This window comes from Oncorhynchus nerka, unplaced genomic scaffold, assembly GCF_034236695.1.
Source record: "Oncorhynchus nerka isolate Pitt River unplaced genomic scaffold, Oner_Uvic_2.0 unplaced_scaffold_1073, whole genome shotgun sequence".
In the NCBI taxonomy this organism is placed as follows: domain Eukaryota; kingdom Metazoa; phylum Chordata; class Actinopteri; order Salmoniformes; family Salmonidae; genus Oncorhynchus; species Oncorhynchus nerka.
This window is the reverse complement of record NW_027040243.1, coordinates 155,001-176,484: the sequence shown is the minus strand read 5'-3', so window position 1 is coordinate 176,484 and position 21,484 is coordinate 155,001. Positions and strand designations below refer to the sequence as shown.

At 45.0% G+C, this 21,484-nt stretch overlaps 1 protein-coding gene across 1 annotated transcript in view; it reads left to right on the top strand.

Annotated features, from left to right (window-relative positions):
- The first annotated feature begins 4,383 nt into the window (after window positions 1–4,383).
- The window catches only part of LOC115121516 (meteorin-like protein), a 24,756-nt gene continuing 7,655 nt past the window's right edge, over window positions 4,384–21,484 (top strand). The window contains exons 1-2 of the mRNA XM_065016233.1: window positions 4,384–4,744; window positions 14,548–14,960. Coding sequence (XP_064872305.1) covers window positions 4,647–4,744; window positions 14,548–14,960 — 511 coding nt within the window. The 5' untranslated portion in view covers window positions 4,384–4,646. The remainder of the gene's footprint in view (window positions 4,745–14,547; window positions 14,961–21,484) is intronic.

Here is a 21,484-nt window from a genome sequence, read left to right as displayed (position 1 = left end):
CTGACAGAATCTGTGCAGAAGATCTAGGTGCTGCTGTTGGCCCTCCTTGGTTGGGGACAGATCTAGGTGCTGCTGTAGGCCCTCCTTGGTTGGGGACAGATCTAGGTGCTGCTGTTGGCCCTCCTTGGTTGGGGACAGATCTAGGTGCTGCTGTTGGCCCTCCTTGGTTGGGGACAGAAGCACCAGATCATCAGCAGACATTTGACTTCAGATTCTAATAGGGTGAGGCCGGGTGCTGCAGACTGTTCTAGTGCCCTCACCGAGTCGTTGATATATACAGTTGAAGTCGGAAGTTTACATACACCTTAGCCAAATATATTTAAACTCAGTTTTTCACAATTCCTGACATTTAATCCTAGTCAAAATTCCCTGTCTTAGGTCATTTAGGATCATTTTAAGAATGTGAAATGTCAGAATAATAGTTGAGAGAATGATTTATTTCAGCTTTTATTTCTTTCATCACATTCCCAGTTTACATACACTCAAATAGTATTTGGTAGCATTGCCTTTGTATTGTTTAACTTGGGTCAAGCATTTCAGATATTCTTAAACAAGCTTCCAATAATAAGTTGGGTGAATTTTGGCCCATTCCTCCTGACAGAGCTGGTGTAACGGAGTCAGGTTTGTCGGCCTCTCTGCTCGCACACACTTTTTCAGTTCTGCCCACACATTTTCTATAGGATTGAGGTCAGGACTTTGTGATGGCCACTCCAATACCTTGACTTTGTTGTTCTTAAGCTATTTTGCCACAACTCTGGATGTATGCTTGGGGTCATTGTCCATTTGGAAGACCCATTTCCAACCAAGCTTAAACTTCCTGACTGATGTCTTGAGATGTTGCTTCAATATATCCACATAATTTTCGTTCCTCATGATGCCATCTATTTTGTGAAGTGTACCAGTCCCTCCTGCAACAAAGCATCCCTTACAACATGATGCTTCTACCCCCGTGCTTCACAGTTGGGATGGTGTTCTTTGGCTTGCAAGCCTCCCCCTTTTTCCTCCAAACATAACAATGGTCATTATGGCCAAACAGTTCTATTTTTTTTCATCAGACCAGAGGACATTTCTCCAAAAAGTACAATCTTTGTCCCCATGTGCAGTTGCAAACTGTAGTCTGGCTTTTTTATGGCGGCTTTGGAGCAGTGGCTTCTTCCTTGCTGAGCAGCCTTTCAGGTTATGTCGATATAAGACTTGTTTTACTGTGGATATAGATACTTTTGTACCTGTTTCCTCCAGCATCTTCACAAGGTCCTTGATGTTCTGGGAATGATTTTCACTTTTCGCACCAAAGTACGTTCATCTCTAGGAGACAGAACGCATCTCCTTCCTGAGCGGTATGACGGCTGCGTGGTCCCATGGTGTTTATACTTGCGTACTATTGTTTATACAGATGAACGTGGTACCTTCAGGCATTTGGAAATTGCTCCCAAGGATGAACCAGACTTGTGGAGGTCTTGGCTGATTTCTTTTCGATTTTCCCATGATGTCAAGCAAAGAGGCACTGATTTTGAAGGTAGGCCTTGAAATACATCCACAGGTACACCTCCAATTGACTCAAATTATGTCAATTAGCCTATCAGAAGCTTCTAATGTCATGACATAATTTCTGGACTTTTCCAAGCTGTTTAAAGGCACAGTCAACTTAGTGTATGTAAACTTCTGACCCACTGGAATTGTGATACAGTGAATTATAAGTGAAATAATCTGTCTGTAAACAATTGTTGGAAAAATGACTTGTGTCATGCACAAAGCAGATGTCCTAACCGACTTGTCAAAACTATAGTTTATTAACAAGAAACTTGTGGAGTGGTTGAAAAACTAGTTTTAATGACTCCAACCTAAGTGTATGTAAACTTCCCACTTCAACTGTACATGTCGGTCTCTCACTCTTTCTAACCTCGGTTTCACACATTCATAATAGTTGTTAAAGCTATACAGGTGTCAGTGTGGCTGTGGAGGCAGGTGTCATTGTTGTGGGGTTTTGACTCCCAGACAGCGTGTCCCAACACGCATCATGATTACATTACAACAGCTAGGCTCTAGTCAGTGTGCCCTGACAACATGCTGCAACAATGTAGCAAGACCAATACAAATACTGTGTTAATATAGAGGACACACACACACACACATACACACACACACACACACACACACACACACACACACACACACACACACACACACATACACACACACACACACACATACATACACACACACACACACACACACACACACACACACACACACACACACACAACCACACACACACACATACACACACACACACACACACACACCACACACACACACACACACACACACACACACAACCACACACACAACCACACACCCACACACACACAACCACACACACACACACACACACACACACACACACACACACACACACACACACACACACACACACACACACACACACACACACACATGTCCAAAGAAATCAGAGATTAAAAGTGCCTGTCTCAAACAGATCTAGTTTCCCCTGTCTCAAACAACTCTAGTTTCCCCTCGTCTCAAACAACTCTAGTTTCCCCTTGTCTCAAACAGATCTAGTTTCCCCTGTCTCAAACAACTCTAGTTCCCCTGTCTCAAACAACTCTAGTTTCCCTTGTCTCAAACAACTCTAGTTTCCCCTTGTCTCAAACAACTCTAGTTTCCCCTTGTCTCAAACAGATCTAGTTTCCCTTGTCTCAAACAACTCTAGTTCCCCCTGTCTCAAACAACTCTAGTTTCCCCTTGTCTCAAACAGATCTAGTTTCCCCTTGTCTCAAACAACTCTAGTTTCCCCTTGTCTCAAACAGATCTAGTTTCCCCTGTCTCAAACAACTCTAGTTCCCCCTGTCTCAAACAACTCTAGTTTCCCTTGTCTCAAACAGATCTAGTTTCCCCTGTCTCAAACAACTCTAGTTTCCCTGTCTCAAACAACTCTAGTTCCCCCTGTCTCAAACAACTCTAGTTTCCCCTTGTCTCAAACAACTCTAGTTTCCCCTTGTCTCAAACAGATCTAGTTTCCCAAACAGATTGTCTCAAACAACTCTAGTTTCCCTTGTCTCAAACAGATCTAGTTTCCCCTTGTCTCAAACAACTCTAGTTCCCCTGTCTCAAACAACTCTAGTTTCCCCTTGTCTCAAACAGATCTACTTTCCCCTTGTCTCAAACAACTCTAGTTTCCCCTTGTCTCAAACAGATCTAGTTTCCCCTGTCTCAAACAACTCTAGTTCCCTCAAACAACTCTAGTCTCAAACAACTCTAGTTTCCCCTTGTCTCAAACAACTCTAGTTTCCCTGTCTCAAACAACTCTAGTTTCCCCTGTCTCAAACAACTCTAGTTCCCTCAAACAACTGTTTCTTGTCTCAAACAACTCTAGTTTCCCCTTGTCTCAAACAACTCTAGTTTCCCCTTGTCTCAAACAGATCTAGTTTCTTGTTTCCCCTTGTCTCAAACAACTCTAGTTCCCCCTGTCTCAAACAGATCTAGTTTCCCCTTGTCTCAAACAGACTCTAGTTTCCCCTTGTCTCAAACAACTCTAGTTTCCCTTGTCTCAAACAGATCTAGTTTCCCTTGTCTCAAACAACTCTAGTTCCCCCTGTCTCAAACAACTCTAGTTTCCCCTTGTCTCAAACAGATCTAGTTTCCCCTGTCTCAAACAACTCTAGTTTCCCCTGTCTCAAACAGATCTAGTTTCCCCTGTCTCAAACAACTCTAGTTCCCCCTGTCTCAAACAACTCTGGTTTCCCCTTGTCTCAAACAGACTCTAGTTTCCCCTTGTCTCAAACAGACTAGTTTCCTGTCTTGTCTCAGTTTTTTTAGATCTAGTTTCCTGTGTGTGTGTGTGTGTGTGTGTGTGTGTGTGTGTGTGTGTGTGTGTGTGTGTGTGTGTGTGTGTGTGTGTGTGTGTGTGTGTGTGTGTGTGTGTGTGTGTGTGTGTGTGTGTTCAGTTGGAAAAACACACTTATATCTTGTTTCAAAATAAAAACTTCCCAGAGGACTATATATATGACAGTCCATCAAATGTAACAGAACAATATGGTTGTACCCACATATGTCATCATAACGAATGCCTGACAACAAATAACAAGTATAAATGGAATGATGAGGGGCACTTTTGGAAAGGGAAAAGTTTGAGATTATGAACCACAGATTACTCAGTCAATTTACCCAAACGTTCACCGGTGGGTTATTTCGACTGTAGACTTTGTAATGTATCATTTATCAATTACTAGTAAGTAGATACTAGCCTCGGTGAGATTTTGTAATTATAGAAACATACTTCCAAGATCTAGCCGAGAAGGCATTGCGCATGCGTGCGGATCTGCTTGGTGAAGGGGAGTGACGTGAGAAGACCTCGGAGAAATTCACTCACTGGACTTCCAGTAGAGGAATGCAAGCAGCGGCTGTCCGTTGTAGGTTACGATACGGTGGATGGTTCTTACTGAAGTAACGCTTTTTTTCACGGTTCTACTGGCTTTTACGGGAAGAAAACAACATTCGAAGACATTTCTACAGGCGACCAGAACCGATGGGGACGTTATGTCGTTGGAGTTACGCGGGTGGATTTGGTTGTTTTAGTTGAGAAGAAGGAAAGTGTTGCGCTCGGAGCAACAACGGTGGCATTAAACATGCTGACACGGATTTTAGTATACTTGTTATCGGTCCTCCCGCTGTGTCGGATAGCGTTCTCTCAATACTCCAGCGATCAATGTAGTTGGAAGGGCAGGTGAGAGTTCTTCTTGGTAACTTTCATTATTTCATGAACTGCTTGTTCATAATGGTCGAATTGAAAAGGAGCTGTGCAGACGAACTATTTGTAGGCTACCATTTAGATTTGAATGCTTCGATTTGTGGAAATTAAAGTTACAGAATGGTGAATGCGTCAGTGTTTTTATCCAAGGCCGACCGGTGAAGAGATTGTTATAATGTAATAAACTAAATAGAGAATGAGTTATCCATTCTCTCCTGAGAGGTGAATTACACAAATCTTTCCCTCTTACTGAATGATCACCTTGAGTCAGGTCTGTGGAATGCGACTTCTGTCAAGGACTCCAAGAGATTTATCTCTCTTTATTTTATGTTTACAACATGATAATGGTTTTGAGATTATTACTTTAAAACAACATCTAATTATATTTTAAAACATTCATATTCAACTGAAATGGACGCTTTTCTTTCAACCGAAGCGTTCTAAAAACACTTTTAGGATCACGTTTAATGTTGATACAGTTCAATGATCAAATGGAAATGTATACATCCTCACAACGTCTATAACAGCCTACCTTGTATACATTGTTTCATGAATAAGCACAGTGATGCATCAGTAAAAGTACAGTCTGAGGTGGCTCCTCACAACGTCTATAACAGCCTACCTTGTATACATTTATAAATCTCAATTTGAGCACAACTTTTCCCTTTCGGTTCTTACTTCCCTTCACTTGTTATAAAATTCGAGTCACTCTTTTTAGAGTGGCTTAAATAGTGATATAGTAAAAGGATTTAGTACTTGATTTTGGCACCTCATGAAGTTTGACACTTCGTGAATGCCTCTAATATTTTATTTATTTAACCTTTATTTATTTAACTAGGCAAGTCAGTTCAGAAAAAAGTCTTACTTACAATGACGACCTACCAAAAGGCAAAATGCCTCCTGCGGGGACGAGGGCTGGGATTAAAATAAAAATGAATTCAATGATAATATAGGGTAAAACACACATCACGATAAGAGAGACAACACAACAGTACATAAAGAGAGACCTATAAGACAACAACACAGCAAAGCAGCAACACATGACATTATGCTCAATGTAGGTATTAAATTACTGCTGGTGGTAGGCCGTCATTGTAAATAAGAATTTGTTCTTAACTGACTTGCCTAGTTAAATAAATAAATACAAATAAATGCTGATGTTATAAAACATTATTTGTCATCATAAATAATAATAAATAATAATAAAAAATCATAAATCATCTATTACAGACAATCTAGTGGGTTATAAATCATCTATTACAGACAATCTAGTGGGTTAAAAATCATCTATTACAGACAATCTAGTGGGTTAAAAATCATCTATTACAGACAATCTAATGGGTTAAAAAATCATATTACAGACAATCTAAATTACAGACAATCTAATGGGTTAAAAATCATATTACAGACAATCTAATGGGTTAAAAATCATATTACAGACAATCTAATGGGTTATAAATCATATTACAGACAATCTAGTGGGTTATAAATCATCTATTACAGACAATCTAATGGGTTAAAAATCATCTATTACAGACAATCTAGTGGGTTATAAATCATCTATTACAGACAATCTAATGGGTTAAAAATCATCTATTACAGACAATCTAGTGGGTTATAAATCATCTATTACAGACAATCTAATGGGTTAAAAATCATCAGACAATATGGGTTACAGACAATCTAATGGGTTATAAATCATCTATACAGACAATCTAATGGGTTAAAAATCATATTACAGACAATCTAATGGGTTAAAAATCATCTATTACAGACAATCTAGTGGGTTAAAAATCACAGACAATCTAGTGGGTTAAAAATCATCTATTACAGACAATCTAGTGGGTTAAAAATCATCTATTACATACAATCTAGTGGGTTAAAAATCATCTATTACATACAATCTAGTGGGTTAAAAATCATCTATTACATACAATCTAGTGGGTTATTAAATCATCATCTATTACAATCTAATGGGTTATAAATCATATATTACAGACAATCTAGTGGGTTAAAAATCATATATTACAGACAATCTAGTGGGTTAAAAATCACCTAAAACAGACTACCTCAATTTGTCTACCTGTCGGCCCCAGCCTCTAACTCAGGTCCTGTATGTACCTAACTGACCAGCTCTGCCCATTCTCCACCATGTACCTGTCGGCCCCAGCCTCTAACTCAGGTCCTGTACGTACCTAACTGACCCGCTCTGCCCATTCTCCACCATGTACCTGTCGGCCCCAGCCTCTAACTCAGGTCCTGTATGTACCTAACTGACCCGCTCTGCCCATTCTCCACCATGTACCTGTCGGCCCCAGCCTCTAACTCAGGTCCTGTATGTACCTAACTGACCCGCTCTGCCCATTCTCCACCATGTACCCGTTGTTGTCTTAGCTCTCCTGATAAACACCTGTGATTGCCTCTCTCTCTAATGTCAATATGCCTTGTCTACTGCTGTCTTGGCTAGGTTTTATTGTTTTATTTCACTGTAGAGCAGTCAGTCCCCCTCAAAATGCCTTAGCTCTTTCGTCCCACTCCACACACATGCGGAGATCACGCCTAGGTTAACTGGTGCCTCCAGAGACGAAACCGCTCTCATCGTCACCCAACGCATAGGTTTACCTCCACTGTACTCACATCCAACCATACCATTGTCTGTACATTATGCCTTGAATTTATTCTACCACGCCATAAATCTGCTCCTTTTATTCTCTGTCCCCAACGCACTAGACGACCAGTTCTTATAGCCTTTAGCCGTACCCTTATCCTACTCCTCCTCTTTTCGTCTGGTGATGTAGAGGTTCCTGTAGCTCCCAGTACTACATCTATTCCCCAGGCCCTGTAGCAGTACTACATCTATTCCCCAGGCCCTGTAGCCCCCAGTACTACATCTATTCCCCAGGCCCTGTAGCCCCCAGTACTACATCTATTCCCCAGGTCCTTTAGCCCCCAGTACTACATCTATTCCCCAGGCCCTGTAGCCCCCAGTACTACATCTATTCCCCAGGCCTTGTAGCCCCCAGTACTACATCTATTCCCCAGGCCCTGTATCAGTACTACATCTATTCCCCGGGCCCTGTAGCCCCCAGTACTACATCTATTCCCCAGGCCCTGTAGCCCCCAGTACTACATCTATTCCCCAGGCCCTGTAGCCCCCAGTACTACATCTATTCCCCAGGCCCTGTAGCCCCCAGTACGACATCTATTCCCCAGGCTCTATCATTTGTTTACTTCTGTAACCGTAAAAGCCTTGGTTTCATGCATGTTAACATCAGAAGCCTTCTCCCTAAGTTTTTTTTTCAATGCTTTAGCACACTCTGCCAACCCAGACGTCCTTGCCGTGTCTGAATCCTTGCTTAGGAAGGCCACCAAAAATCCAGACATTTCCATCCCCAACTACATTTTCCGCCAAGATAGAACTGCCAAAGAGGGTGGATTTAGCCTGCAGAGTTCTGTCTTACTATCCAGGTCTGTGCCCAAACAGTTTGAGCTTCTACTTTTAAAAATCCACCTTTTCAGAAATAAGTCTCTCACTGTTTCTGCTTGTTATAGACCCCCCTCAGCCCCCAGCTGTTGCCCTGGACACCATATGTAAATGAGCCACCCGCCATTTGTCTGCAGAGTTTGTAATGTTAGGTGACCTAAACTGGGATATGCTTAACACCCCGGCCGTCCTACAAATTAAGCTAGATGCCCTCGATATCACAAAAATTATCATGGAACCTACCAGGTACAACCCTAAATCCGTAAACACGGGCAACCTCATAGATATCATCCTGACCAACCTGCCCTCTAAATACACCTCTGCTGTCTTCAACCAGGATCTCAGCGATCACTGCCTCATTGCCTGTGTCCGTGATGGGTCTGCGGTCAAACGACCACCCCTCATCACTGTCAAATGCTCAGATAAAGCACTTCAGTAATCAGACCTTTCTAATCGACCTGGCCCGGGTATCCTGGAAGGATATTGACCTCATTCCGTCAGTAGACCTTTCTAATCGACCTGGCCCGGGTATCCTGGAAGGATATTGACCTCATTCCGTCAGTAGAGGATACCTGGTTATTCTTTAAAAGTGCTTTCCTCACCATCTTAAATAAGCCCCATTCAAAAAATGTAGAACTAATAACAGATATAGTCCGTGGTTCACTCCAGACCTGACTGCCCTTGACCAGCACAAAAACATATTGTATACATCCAATATACACAGGCAGTTAGGAAAGCAAAGGCTAGCTTTTTCAAACAGAAAATTGCATCCTGTAGCACAAACTCCAAAAGGTTCTGGGACACTGGAAAGTCCATGGAGAATAAGAACACCTCCTCCTCCCAGCTGCCCACTGCACTGAGGCTAGGAAACACTGTCACCACCGATAAATCCATGGAGAATAAGAGCACCTCCTCCTCCCAGCTGCCCACTGCAACACTGTCACCACCAATAAATCTGCGATAATTGAGAATTTCAATAAGCATTTTTCTACAGCTGGCCATGCTTTCCACCTGGCTACCCCTACCCCGGTCAACAGCACTGCACCCCCCACAGCAACTTGCCCAAGCCTCCCCCATTCTCCTCCATCCAAATCCAGATATCTGCTGTTCTGAAAGAGCTGAGAAATCTGGACCCCTACAAATCAGCTGGGATAGACAATCTGGACCCCTACAAATCAGCTGGGATAGACAATCTGGACCCTCTCTTTCTAAAATTATCCGCTGCCATTGTTGCAATCAATATTAATTGCCTGTTCAACCTCTCTTTCATATCGTCTGAGATCCCTAAAGATTGGAAAGCTGATGCGGTCATCCCCCTCTTCAAAGGGGGAGATACTCTAGACCCAAACTGTTACAGACCTGTATCCATCCTGCCCTTTCTAAAGTCTTCAAAAGCCAAGTTAACAAACAGATCACTGACCATTTTGAATCCCACCGTACCTTCTCCGCTATGCAATCTGGTTTCCGAGCTGGTCATGGGTGCACCTCAGCCACGCTCAAGGTCCTAAACAATATCATAACCGCCATCAATAAAGGACAATACTGTGCAGCCGTATTCATCGACCTGGTCAGGGCTTTTTTTGTCAATCACAGCATTCTTATCGGAAGACTCAACACCCTTGGTTTCTCAAATGACTGCCTTGCCTGGTTCACCAACTATTTCTCAGACACAGTTCAGTATGTTATATAAGGGGGCCTGTTGTCCGGACCTCTGGCAGTCTTTATGGGGGTGCCACAGGGTTCAATTCTCGGGCCGACTCTTTTCTCTGTATACATCAATGATGTTGCTCTTGCTGCTGGTGATCATCTGATCCACCTCTACGCAGACGACACCATTCTGTATACTTCTGGCCCTTCTTTGGACACTGTGTTAACAAACCTCCAGACGAGCTTCAATGCCATACAACTCTCCTTCCGTGGCCTCCAACTGCTCTTAAATGCAAGTAAAACTAAATGCATGCTCTTCAACCGATCGCTGCCCGCACCTGCTCGCCCGTCCAGCATCACTACTCTGTACGGTTCTGACTTAGAATATGTGGACAACTACAAATACCTAGGTGTCTGGTTAGACTGTAAACTCTCCTTCCAGACTCACATCAAGCATCTCCAATCCAAAATTAAATCTAGAATCAGCTTCCTATTTCGCAACAAAGCATCCTTCACTCATGCTGCCAAACATACCCTCGTAAAACTGACTATCCTACCGATCCTTGACTTCGGCAATGTCATTTACAAAATAGCCTCCAACACTCTACTCAGCAAATTGGATGCAGTCTATCACAGTGCCATACGTTTTGTCACTAAAGCCCCATATACTACCCACCACTGCGACCTGTATGCTCTCGTTGGCTGGCCCTCGCTACATATTCGTCGCCAAACCACAGGTTCCAGGTCATCTATAAGTCTCTAGACTCAGCTCACTGGTCACCATAGCAACACCCAAACAGAGCACGCGCTCCAGCAGGTATATTTCACTGGTCAGCGGCAAAGCCAACACCTACTTCGGCCGCCTTTCCTTCCAGTTCTCTGCTGCCAATGACTGGAACGAATTGCAAAAATCACTGAAGCTGGAGACTCATATCTCCCTTACTAACTTTAAGCATCAGCTATCAGAGCAGTTACAGATCATTGCACCTGTACATAGCCCATCTGTGAATAGCCCACCCAACTACCTCATCCCCATATTGTTATTTATTGTTTTGCTCCTTTGCACCCCAGTATCTCTACTTGCACATTCATCTTCTGCACATCTATCACTCCAGTGTTTAATTGCTAAATTGTAATTATTTCACCACTATGACCTATTTATTGCCTTACCTCCCTAATCTTACTTCATTTGCACACACTATATATAGACTTTTCTATTGTGTAATTGACTGTGCATTTGTTTATGTGTAATTCTGTGTTGTTTGTGTCTCACACTGCTTTGCTTTATCTTGGCCAGGTCGCAGTTGTAAATGAGAACTTGTTCTCAACTGGCCGACCTGGTGAAATAAATAAATGAAACCCACAAGGTTTCATTTATTTGGGTGAATATATATTGGCTGAAAATCCAATTGGGTGAATGTATATTGGGTGAAGTGCAGTGGCATGAAGAGAAAGTGGTTTCCTCTTCTAAGCCAGCCGAGGAGTAGTCTTAACAAGCAGTTACTTTGAGCCTGTACCAGGGAATCTGTTGCTCATTACCTCTCCTCTCAGCTAATCTCTTCTAATTACATGCAGACTAGAGACGGTGGAAGAGTTCAACTGAGTTAATTAAAGAGAATGTGTTGAGGCTGGTCGGGTCATGATGACCAACATGTGCTCTCCTCTGGTCCTCACATCAATGGGCCTTATTCATATTTCACCATCTCGTTTTCATTTTAAATTGGGTCATTCCTACCAAGAACATCAAACCACCAGCCTGTTGCTGTTGGCATGGCACCCATATGGTAATAGAAGTATGCTGCTAGTTTCCTGCCTCATAGCTTGGCTTTGCTTTGAACGACAGATTAGGGCCTAGTATAGGACTTCAGATTATAAATTATATGAACGACAGATTTGGGCCTAGTATAGGACTTCAGATTATGAATGATATGAGTGACAGATTTGGGCCTAGTATAGGACTTCAGATTATGAATGATATGAGCGACAGATTTGGGCCTAGTATAGGACTTCAGATTATGAATGATATGAGCGACAGATTTGGGCCTAGTCTAGGACTTCAGATTATGAATGATATGAGCGACAGATTTGGGCCTAGTCTAGGACTTCAGATTATGAATGATATGAGCGACAGATTTGGGCCTAGTCTAGGACTTCAGATTATGCATTACATTCTGTGTTAGCAACCCAAATGGTTCCCTATTCCCTATATAGGGAATAGGGTGCCATTTGGGATGTAGCCTGTCCCTCTCCTCTCCCTTCATCCAGTTCTGTCTCTAGACTCCCCCTCCCCTCTCTCCTCTCCCTTCATCCAGTTCTGTCTCTAGACTCCCCCTCTCCCCTCTCCCTTCATCCAGTTCTGTCTCTAGACCCCTCCCCTCTCTCCTCTCCCTCCATTCAGTTCTGTCTCTAGACCCCCCCCCCTCCCCTCTCTCCTCTCCCTCCATTCAGTTCTGTCTCTAGACCCCTCCCCTCTCTCCTCTCCCTCCATTCAGTTCTGTCTCTAGACCCCCCTCCCCTCTCTCCTCTCCCTTCATCCAGTTCTGTCTCTAGACCCCTCCCCTCTCTCCTCTCCCTCCATTCAGTTCTGTCTCTAGACCCCCCCCCCTCTCTCCTCCCCTCCATTCAGTTCTGTCTCTAGACCCCCTCCCCTCTCTCCTCTCCCTTCATCCAGTTCTGTCTCTAGACCCCCCCTCCCCTCTCTCCTCTCCCTCCATTCAGTTCTGTCACTAGACTCCACCTCTCCTCTCTCCTCTCCCTCCATTCAGTTCTGTCTCTAGACTCCCCCTCTCCTCTCTCCTCTCCCTTCATCCAGTTCTGTCTCTAGACTCCCCCTCTCCTCTTTCCTCTCCCTTCATCCAGTTCTGTCTCTAGACTCCCCTCTCCTCTCTCCGACCCTGAGGCAGCCTGCCAGGCAGTCAGTCGTGTGTTGCCAGAGCGCTGAGCCCAGAAGGAACAATGTGCCATAAGACGAGTGTGGGGCTGGGGCTGAGGCAGGGTCTGAGTTGAGCCATGTCGAGGCAGGGTGTGTTGGGGCTGAGGTCAGTTGAGCCATGTCGAGGCAGGGTGTGTTGGGGCTGAGGTCAGTTGAGCCATGTCGAGGCAGGGTGTGTTGGGGCTGAGGTCAGTTGAGCCATGTCTGAGGTCAGGAGCCATGTGTGTTGGGGCTGAGGTCAGTTGAGCCATGTCGAGGCAGGGTGTGTTGGGGCTGAGGTCAGTTGAGCCATGTCGAGGCAGGGTGTGTTGGGGCAGGGTGTGTTGGGGCTGAGGTCAGTTGAGCCATGTCGAGGCAGGGTGTGTTGGGGCTGAGGTCAGTTGAGCCATGTCGAGGCAGGGTGTGTTGGGGCTGAGGTCAGTTGAGCCATGTCGAGACAGGGTGTGTTGGGGCTGAGGTCAGTTGAGCCATGTCGAGGCAGGGTGTGTTGGGGCTGAGGTCAGTTGAGCCATGTCGAGGCAGGGTGTGTTGGGGCTGAGGTCAGTTGAGCCAGGAGGCAGGGTGTGTTGGGGCTGAGGTCAGTTGAGCCATTGTGTTGGGGCTGAGGTCAGTTGAGCCATGTCGAGGCAGGGTGTGTTGGGGCTGAGGTCAGCCGAGCCAAGTCGAGGCAGGGTGTAAGGTCACTTTGTCTAAGGGTGTGTTGGGGCTGAGGTCAGTTGAGCCATGTCGAAAGGCCACCACCACCTGGCAGTTGAGCCACACACACTTCATCTATTCCCTGATATAGTCCACTACTTTAGACCAGGGCCCCTATTCCCTGATATAGTCCACTACTTTTGGGGCTGAGGTCAGTTGAGCCATTCGAGGCATGTGTTGGGGCTGAGGTCAGTTGAGCCATATAGTGTGTTGGGGCTGAGGTCTACTTTAGACCAGGGCCCCTATTCCCATATATAGTCCACTACTTTAGACCAGAGCCCTATTCCCTAGGGTATAGTCCACTACTTTAGACCAGAACCCTATTCCCTATATAGTCCAGGGTGTGTTGGGGCTACTTGAGCCATGTCGAGGCAGGGTGTGTGGCTGAGGTCAGTTGAGCCATGTCGAGGCAGGGTATTCCATGTCTGTGTTGGGGCTGAGGTCATAGTCCACTACTTTAGACCAGAGCCCTATTCCCTACATAGTCCACTACTTTAGACCAGAGCCCTATTCCTATTCATAGTCCACTACTTTAGACCAGGGCCCTATTCCCTACATAGTCCACTACTTTAGACCAGGGCCCCTATTCCCTATATATAGTCCACTACTTTAGACCAGAGCCTTATATAGTGAATAGGGTTCCATTTGAAGCACAGAGCTGGTCTGTAGTCTACCTGTTGAGTTTGATCGGAGGACATGATCACGTGAAGAGCTGCTCCCTTTGAAGCTGCTCAGGATTTCAGAAAAGGTTTCACCAGAAGAAAGCTGACTGTTCTGTTCTGTTGCCAAGTTCCAGGCCTATTTCATTTGTTTTGCTCGGCGAACGACTGATTATCTCTGTTCTATATTCATACAGACCCTTTCAGACTGTTGTACAGGCAGTCACAGACAGTGGTTCATGGTTGGCATCTCCAAATATATAATTATTTCACACGTGTGTTAGGAATGTGACCATGTCTCTGTGTATGATGTGTTGTTGACCTCCTCCCCTTCCACACTGACCTCCCCCTTCCCTTCCAGTGGTCTGACCCATGAGGGCCACAGCCGTGATGTGGAGCAGGTCTACCTACGTTGTTCCCAGGGTTCCCTCCACTGGCTCTACCCTACAGGGGCCGTCATCGTCAACCTGCGGCCCAACACCCTGTCCCCGGCAGCCGCCCGTCTCTCCGTCTGCATCAAGCCCTCTAGGGACTCCCACGGGGCCAACATCTACCTGGACCGGGCCGGGAAGCTGCGCCTGCTGCTGAGGGAGCAGGACCAGGCCCAGGGGAAGGTGACCTGCTTCAGCATCCAGGAGGGGTCTCTATTCATAGAGGCCATACCTCACAGAGACATCAGTAAGAGAATCACCTCGTTCCAGTATGAGCTGGTTACAGAGAGGACCGGGGCTGGAGCTGGAGCCTTGGCTGGGGTGGAGCCACAAGCACTGTCTGGTGAGATACACTCCTATTGTTGTTGTTGCTTTGGTCGTTAAAGGGGAAGTTCAGTATGGCTAAAGCACTGTCTGGTGAGATACACTCCTACTGTTGTTGCTTTGGTCATTAAAGGGGAAGTTCAGTATGGCTAAAGCACTGTCTGGTGAGATACACTCCTATTGTTGTTGTTGCTTTGGTCGTTAAAGGGGAAGTTCAGTATGGCTAAAGCACTGTCTGGTGAGATACACTCCTATTGTTGTTGTTGCTTTGGTCATTAAAGGGGAAGTTCAGTATGGCTAAAGCACTGTCTGGTGAGATATACACTCTTATTGTTGTTGTTGCTTTGGTCGTTAAAGGGGAAGTTCAGTATGGCTAAAGCACTGTCTGGTGAGATACACTCCTATTGTTGTTGTTGCTTTGGTCGTTAAAGGGGAAGTTCAGTATGGCTAAAGCACTGTCTGGTGAGATACACTCCTATTGTTGTTGTTGCTTTGGTCGTTAAAGGGGAAGTTCAGTATGGCTAAAGCACTGTCTGGTGAGATACACTCCTACTGTTGTTGCTTTGGTCATTAAAGGGGAAGTTCAGTGTGGCTAAAGCACTGTCTGGTGAGATACACTCCTACTGTTGTTGCTTTGGTCATTAAAGGGGAAGTTCAGTATGGCTAAAGCACTGTCTGGTGAGATACACTCCTATTGTTGTTGCTTTGGTCGTTAAAGGGGAAGTTCAGTATGGCTAAAGCACTGTCTGGTGAGATACACTCCTATTGTTGTTGCTTTGGTCGTTAAAGGGGAAGTTCAGTATGGCTAAAGCACTGTCTGGTGAGATACACTCCTATTGTTGTTGTTGCTTTGGTCGTTAAAGGGGAAGTTCAGTATGGCTAAAGCACTGTCTGGTGAGATACACTCCTATTGTTGTTGTTGCTTTGGTCGTTAAAGGGGAAGTTCAGTATGCCTAAAGCACTGTCTGGTGAGATACACTCCTATTGTTGTTGTTGCTTTGGTCATTAAAGGGGAAGTTCAGTGTGGCTAAAGCACTGTCTGGTGAGATACACTCCTATTGTTGTTGTTGCTTTGGTCATTAAAGGGGAAGTTCAGTATGGCTAAAGCACTGTCTGGTGAGATACACTCCTATTGTTGTTGTTGCTTTGGTCATTAAAGGGGAAGTTCAGTATGGCTAAAGCACTGTCTGGTGAGATACACTCCTACTGTTGTTGCTTTGGTCATTAAAGGAGAAGTTCAGTATGGCTAAAGCACAGTCTGGTGAGATACACTCCTATTGTTGTTGTTGCTTTGGTCGTTAAAGGGGAAGTTCAGTATGGCTAAAGCACTGTCTGGTGAGATACACTCCTACTGTTGTTGCTTTGGTTATTAAAGGGGAAGTTCAGTATGGCTAAAGCACTGTCTGGTGAGATACACTCCTATTGTTGTTGTTGCTTTGGTCATTAAAGGGGAAGTTCAGTATGGCTAAAGCACTGTCTGGTGAAATACACTCCTACTGTTGTTGCTTTGGTCATTAAAGGGGAAGTTCAGTATGGCTAAAGCACTGTCTGGTGAGATATACACTCTTATTGTTGTTGTTGCTTTGGTCGTTAAAGGGGAAGTTCAGTATGGCTAAAGCACTGTCTGGTGAGATATAAATTGGGATGTTTGGTCATTAAAGGGGAAGTTCAGTATGGCTAAATCACTGTCTGGTGAGATACACTCCTATTGTTGTTGCTTTGGTCATTAAAGGGGAAGTTCAGTATGGCTAAAGCACAGTCTGGTGAGATACACTCCTATTGTTGTTGCTTTGGTCATTAAAGGGGAAGTTCAGTATGGCTAAAGCACTGTCTGGTGAGATACACTCCTATTGTTGTTGCTTTGGTCATTAAAGGGGAAGTTCAGTATGGCTAAAGCAGAGACGGTACATTATGAAATGAAACTGCTTCTCCAGTAGAAATTCCCGTTCACAATGTCATGGCGACGTTGGCTATCGAAGCTCATGCACAGAAACACATCATTGGGGTGTAACGGTCATCTCACACTGAACTGGGCCTCTGCAGGCCGTCAAATCCTTGGTATTTGTGTTGGTATTTTATTAGGATCCCCATTAGTTGTTGCAAAAGCAGCAGCTACTCTTCCTGGGGTCCAACACAAAACATGAAACATGACATAATACAGAACATTAATAGACAAGAACAGAACTACATCAATTCAAAATAAAAATACAAATGCACACAGCCTACATCTCAATACCAATACACACACAAACTATCTAGGCACTCCTTTGATATAAAGTTGTTTTTGACCAATGAAAGCGTGTCAGTTTGTCACTTTCACAACGGAGTAATAACATGTTCAACTATTTAAAACATTGTCTCCAGTCTTGGTTGTGAAAATGAACTTCTCATTGACTTCTCGAACCCCAACCCTGGTCTGTTTGGTCTGTTTCACAAGCATGCCGGAAGTCTTGCGATGTTGCTCCTCTGGGTGTAGAAACTCTTTGGCTAAAGTTAACTGAAATTTGTAGTGGCTGACGACAGACAACTGAACCATGGATGATAGTTTCTCCTGGTTCACAGACTACTTTCAGACTGAGGTACCAGCTAGCATTAAGGTCTAAAATCCTGAACTTCCCCTTTAATGCTAAAGTTGATGACAGTGGCAAAGTCGACAAATCCTAACAGACTCTCCTGGTTGGCCCAGACAGTGGATCACAGACTCTCCTGGTTGACCTAGACAGTGGATCACAGACTCTCCTGGTTGACCTAGACAGTGGATCACAGACTCTCCTGGTTGGCCCAGACAGTGGATCACAGACTCTCCTGGTTGACCTAGACAGTGGATCACAGACTCTCCTGGTTGGCCCAGACAGTGGATCACAGACTCTCCTGGTTGACCTAGACAGTGGATCACAGACTCTCCTGGTTGACCCAGACAGTGGATCACAGACTCTCCTGGTTGACCTAGACAGTGGATCACAGACTCTCCTGGTTGACCCAGACAGTGGATCACAGACTCTCCTGGTTGACCTAGACAGTGGATCACAGACTCTCCTGGTTGGCCCAGACAGTGGATCACAGACTCTCCTGGTTGACCTAGACAGTGGATCACAGACTCTCCTGGTTGGCCCAGACAGTGGATCACAGACTCTCCTGGTTGACCTAGACAGTGGATCACAGACTCTCCTGGTTGACCTAGACAGTGGATCACAGACTCTCCTGGTTGGCCCAGACAGTGGATCACAGACTCTCCTGGTTGACCTAGACAGTGGATCACAGACTCTCCTGGTTGGCCCAGACAGTGGATCACAGACTCTCCTGGTTGGCCCAGACAGTGGATCACAGACTCTCCTGGTTGGCCCAGACAGTGGATCACAGACTCTCCTGTTTGACCTAGACAGTGGATCACAGACTCTCCTGGTTGGCCCAGACAGTGGATCACAGACTCTCCTGGTTGGCCCAGACAGTGGATCACAGACTCTCCTGGTTGGCCCAGACAGTGGATCACAGACTCTCCTGGTTGACCTAGACAGTGGATCACAGACTCTCCTGGTTGGTCTAGACAGTGGATCACAGACTCTCCTGGTTGGTCTAGACAGTGTATCACAGGCTCTCCTGGTGACATTAGGCGTGCACCATATCCTGACTATTCCTGTTGAATTATCCAGACGCTGGTAGGTCAGAGAGAGTCAACTGGCCATTCAGCTGACAGTTTGTTAATTGACTGACTAGGAAAACATTTTCTTTGTCTTAGTGTCTGTAGTCACGATGTAGTTCTGTACTGAATGCAGCCATCTGCTGGAGAAAACATCTCTGTTTGTCTTAGTGTCTGTAGTCAGGATGTAGTTCTGTACTGAATGCAGCCATCTGCTGGAGAAAACATCTCTGTTTGTCTTAGTGTCTGTAGTCACGATGTAGTTCTGTACTGAATGCAGCCATCTGCTGGAGAAAACATCTCCGTTTGTCTTAGTGTCTGTAGTCAGGATGTAGTTCTGTACTGAATGCAGCCATCTGCTGGAGAAAACATCTCTGTTTGTCTTAGTGTCTGTAGTCACGATGTAGTTCTGTACTGAATGCAGCCATCTGCTGGAGAAAACATCTCCGTTTGTCTTAGTGTCTGTAGTCACGATGTAGTTCTGTACTGAATGCAGCCATCTGCTGGAGAAAACATCTCCGTTTGTCTTAGTGTCTGTAGTCAGGATGTAGTTCTGTACTGAATGCAGCCATCTGCTGGAGAAAACATCTCCGTTTGTCTTAGTGTCTGTAGTCACGATGTAGTTCTGTACTGAATGCAACCATCTGCTGGAGAAAACATCTCTGTTTGTCTTAGTGTCTGTAGTCACGATGTAGTTCTGTACTGAATGCAGCCATCTGCTGCTGAAAACATCTCTGTTTGTCTTAGTGTCTGTAGTCACAATGTAGTTCTGTACTGAATGCAGATATCTGCTGCTGAAAACATCTCCGTTTGTCTTAGTGTCTGTAGTCACGATGTAGTTCTGTACTGAATGCAGCCATCTGCTGCTGAAAACATCTCCGTTTGTCTTAGTGTCTGTAGTCACGATGTAGTTCTGTACTGAATGCAGCCATCTGCTGCTGAAAACATCTCTGTTTGTCTTAGTGTCTGTAGTCAGGATGTAGTTCTGTACTGAATGCAGCCATCTGCTGCTGAAAACATCTCCGTTTGTCTTAGTGTCTGTAGTCACGATGTAGTTCTGCACTGAATGCAGCCATCTGCTGCTGTAAACATCTCTGTTTGTCTTAGTGTCTGTAGTCACGATGTAGTTCTGTACTGAATGCAGCCATCTGCTGGAGAAAACATCTCTGTTTGTCTTAGTGTCTGTAGTCAGGATGTAGTTATGTACTGAATGCAACCATCTGCTGGAGAAAACATCTCCGTTTGTCTTAGTGTCTGTAGTCACGATGTAGTTCTGTACTGAATGCAACCATCTGCTGCTGAAAACATCTCTGTTTTGTAGATCTGTATTTACAAGATAAACTATTTTTGATATTCAATCTTCGGTTTATTTGTCTTTCCACTGAAGTCTGAGTCTCAGTGTTGTGTTTTGTAATATTACGCTACGCTGACAATTCTATGTTGACATTTGGCAGTTCCCTTCCCACAAGTTAGTGTTACGAAGCCGGTGTATCATGGGACTGTGAGTTGACTTGGGGGTTTCATAGCGAACCACTGCCTTCCCTACAGTACCCTGGTCTGTCTGTACAGAGGGCTACAGCCAAACGGAGAGGGCCTCTCTGTCAAAACAGAGGCGTGTTTTCATCATGCGGTGTACCTGCCAACCCTGCATGACTCCTGGCTGGGAGGAGGTCCAGACCAGAGAGACTGGTCGTTTCTTCCACACTGAGGAGTCATATGACTTCTATCTACCTCACATCTGTTTCTACTGCTTTCTGGGCTCACATGTTCATATTCTGCATAGTCAGCTGGCACAACGGGCAGATAGAGACTGATAAACAGTCAGGACCTAATGTAGGGGATCTAACATAGTGGTCTAATGGTTGTAGATAGTGTAGTTGGTCTTAATGTAGAGGATCTATCATAGTGGTCTAATGGTTGTAGATAGTGTAGTTGGTCTTAATGTAGGGGATCTATCATAGTGGTCTAATGGTTGTAGATAGTGTAGTTGGTCTTAATGTAGAGGATCTATCATAGTGGTCTAATGGTTGTAGATAGTGTAGTTGGTCTTAATGTAGGGGATCTATCATAGTGGTCTAATGGTTGTAGATAGTGTAGTTGGTCTTAATGTAGGGGATCTAACACAGTGGTCTAATGGTTGTAGATAGTGTAGTTGGTCTTAATGTAGGGCATCTATCATAGTGGTCTAATGGTTGTAGATAGTGTAGTTGGCTCAGGTTGGTCTTAATGTAGAGGATCTAACACAGTGGTCTAATGGTTGTAGATAGTGTAGTTGGTCTTAATGTAGGGGATCTAACATAGTGGTCTAATGGTTGTAGATAATGTAGTTGGCTCAGGTTGGTCTTAATGTCGTGCTTCTGGGTCCAGGTTCTAATATAGTAGTCTAATGCTCAGGGTTGTTATGACCGGCTTGGTTTCCTGCCCTTTGTACTTCTGTGGTATGAGCTTGTGGTATAATGTGGCGACAGGTCCCTAGCCCAGGGGGAGAGGGAGGGAGGGAGGGAGGGAGGGAGGGAGGGGGCGACAGGTCCCTAGCCCAGGGGGAGAGGGAGGGAGGGAGGGGGCCCGGAGTCTTGTCGTCGACTCGGCAGCAGGGTCTACAGGGCTTGGTGATCTGATTGCACTTGTTTGGCTCTGTTTTCTCTCTCTTTCTCTCCCTCTCTCTCTTCTCTCTATCTCTCTCTCTCTCTCTCTCTCTCTCTCTCTCTCTCTCTCTCTCTCTCTCTCTCTCTCTCTCTCTCTCTCTCTCTCTCTCTCTCTGTCTCTCTCTCTGTCTCTCTCTCTGTCTCTCTCTCTCTCTCTCTCTCTCTCTCTCTCTCTCTCTCTCTCTCTCTCTGTCTCTCTCTCTTCTCTCTCTCTCTCTCTCTCTCTCTCTATCTCTCCCTCTCTCTCTTCTCTCTCTTCTC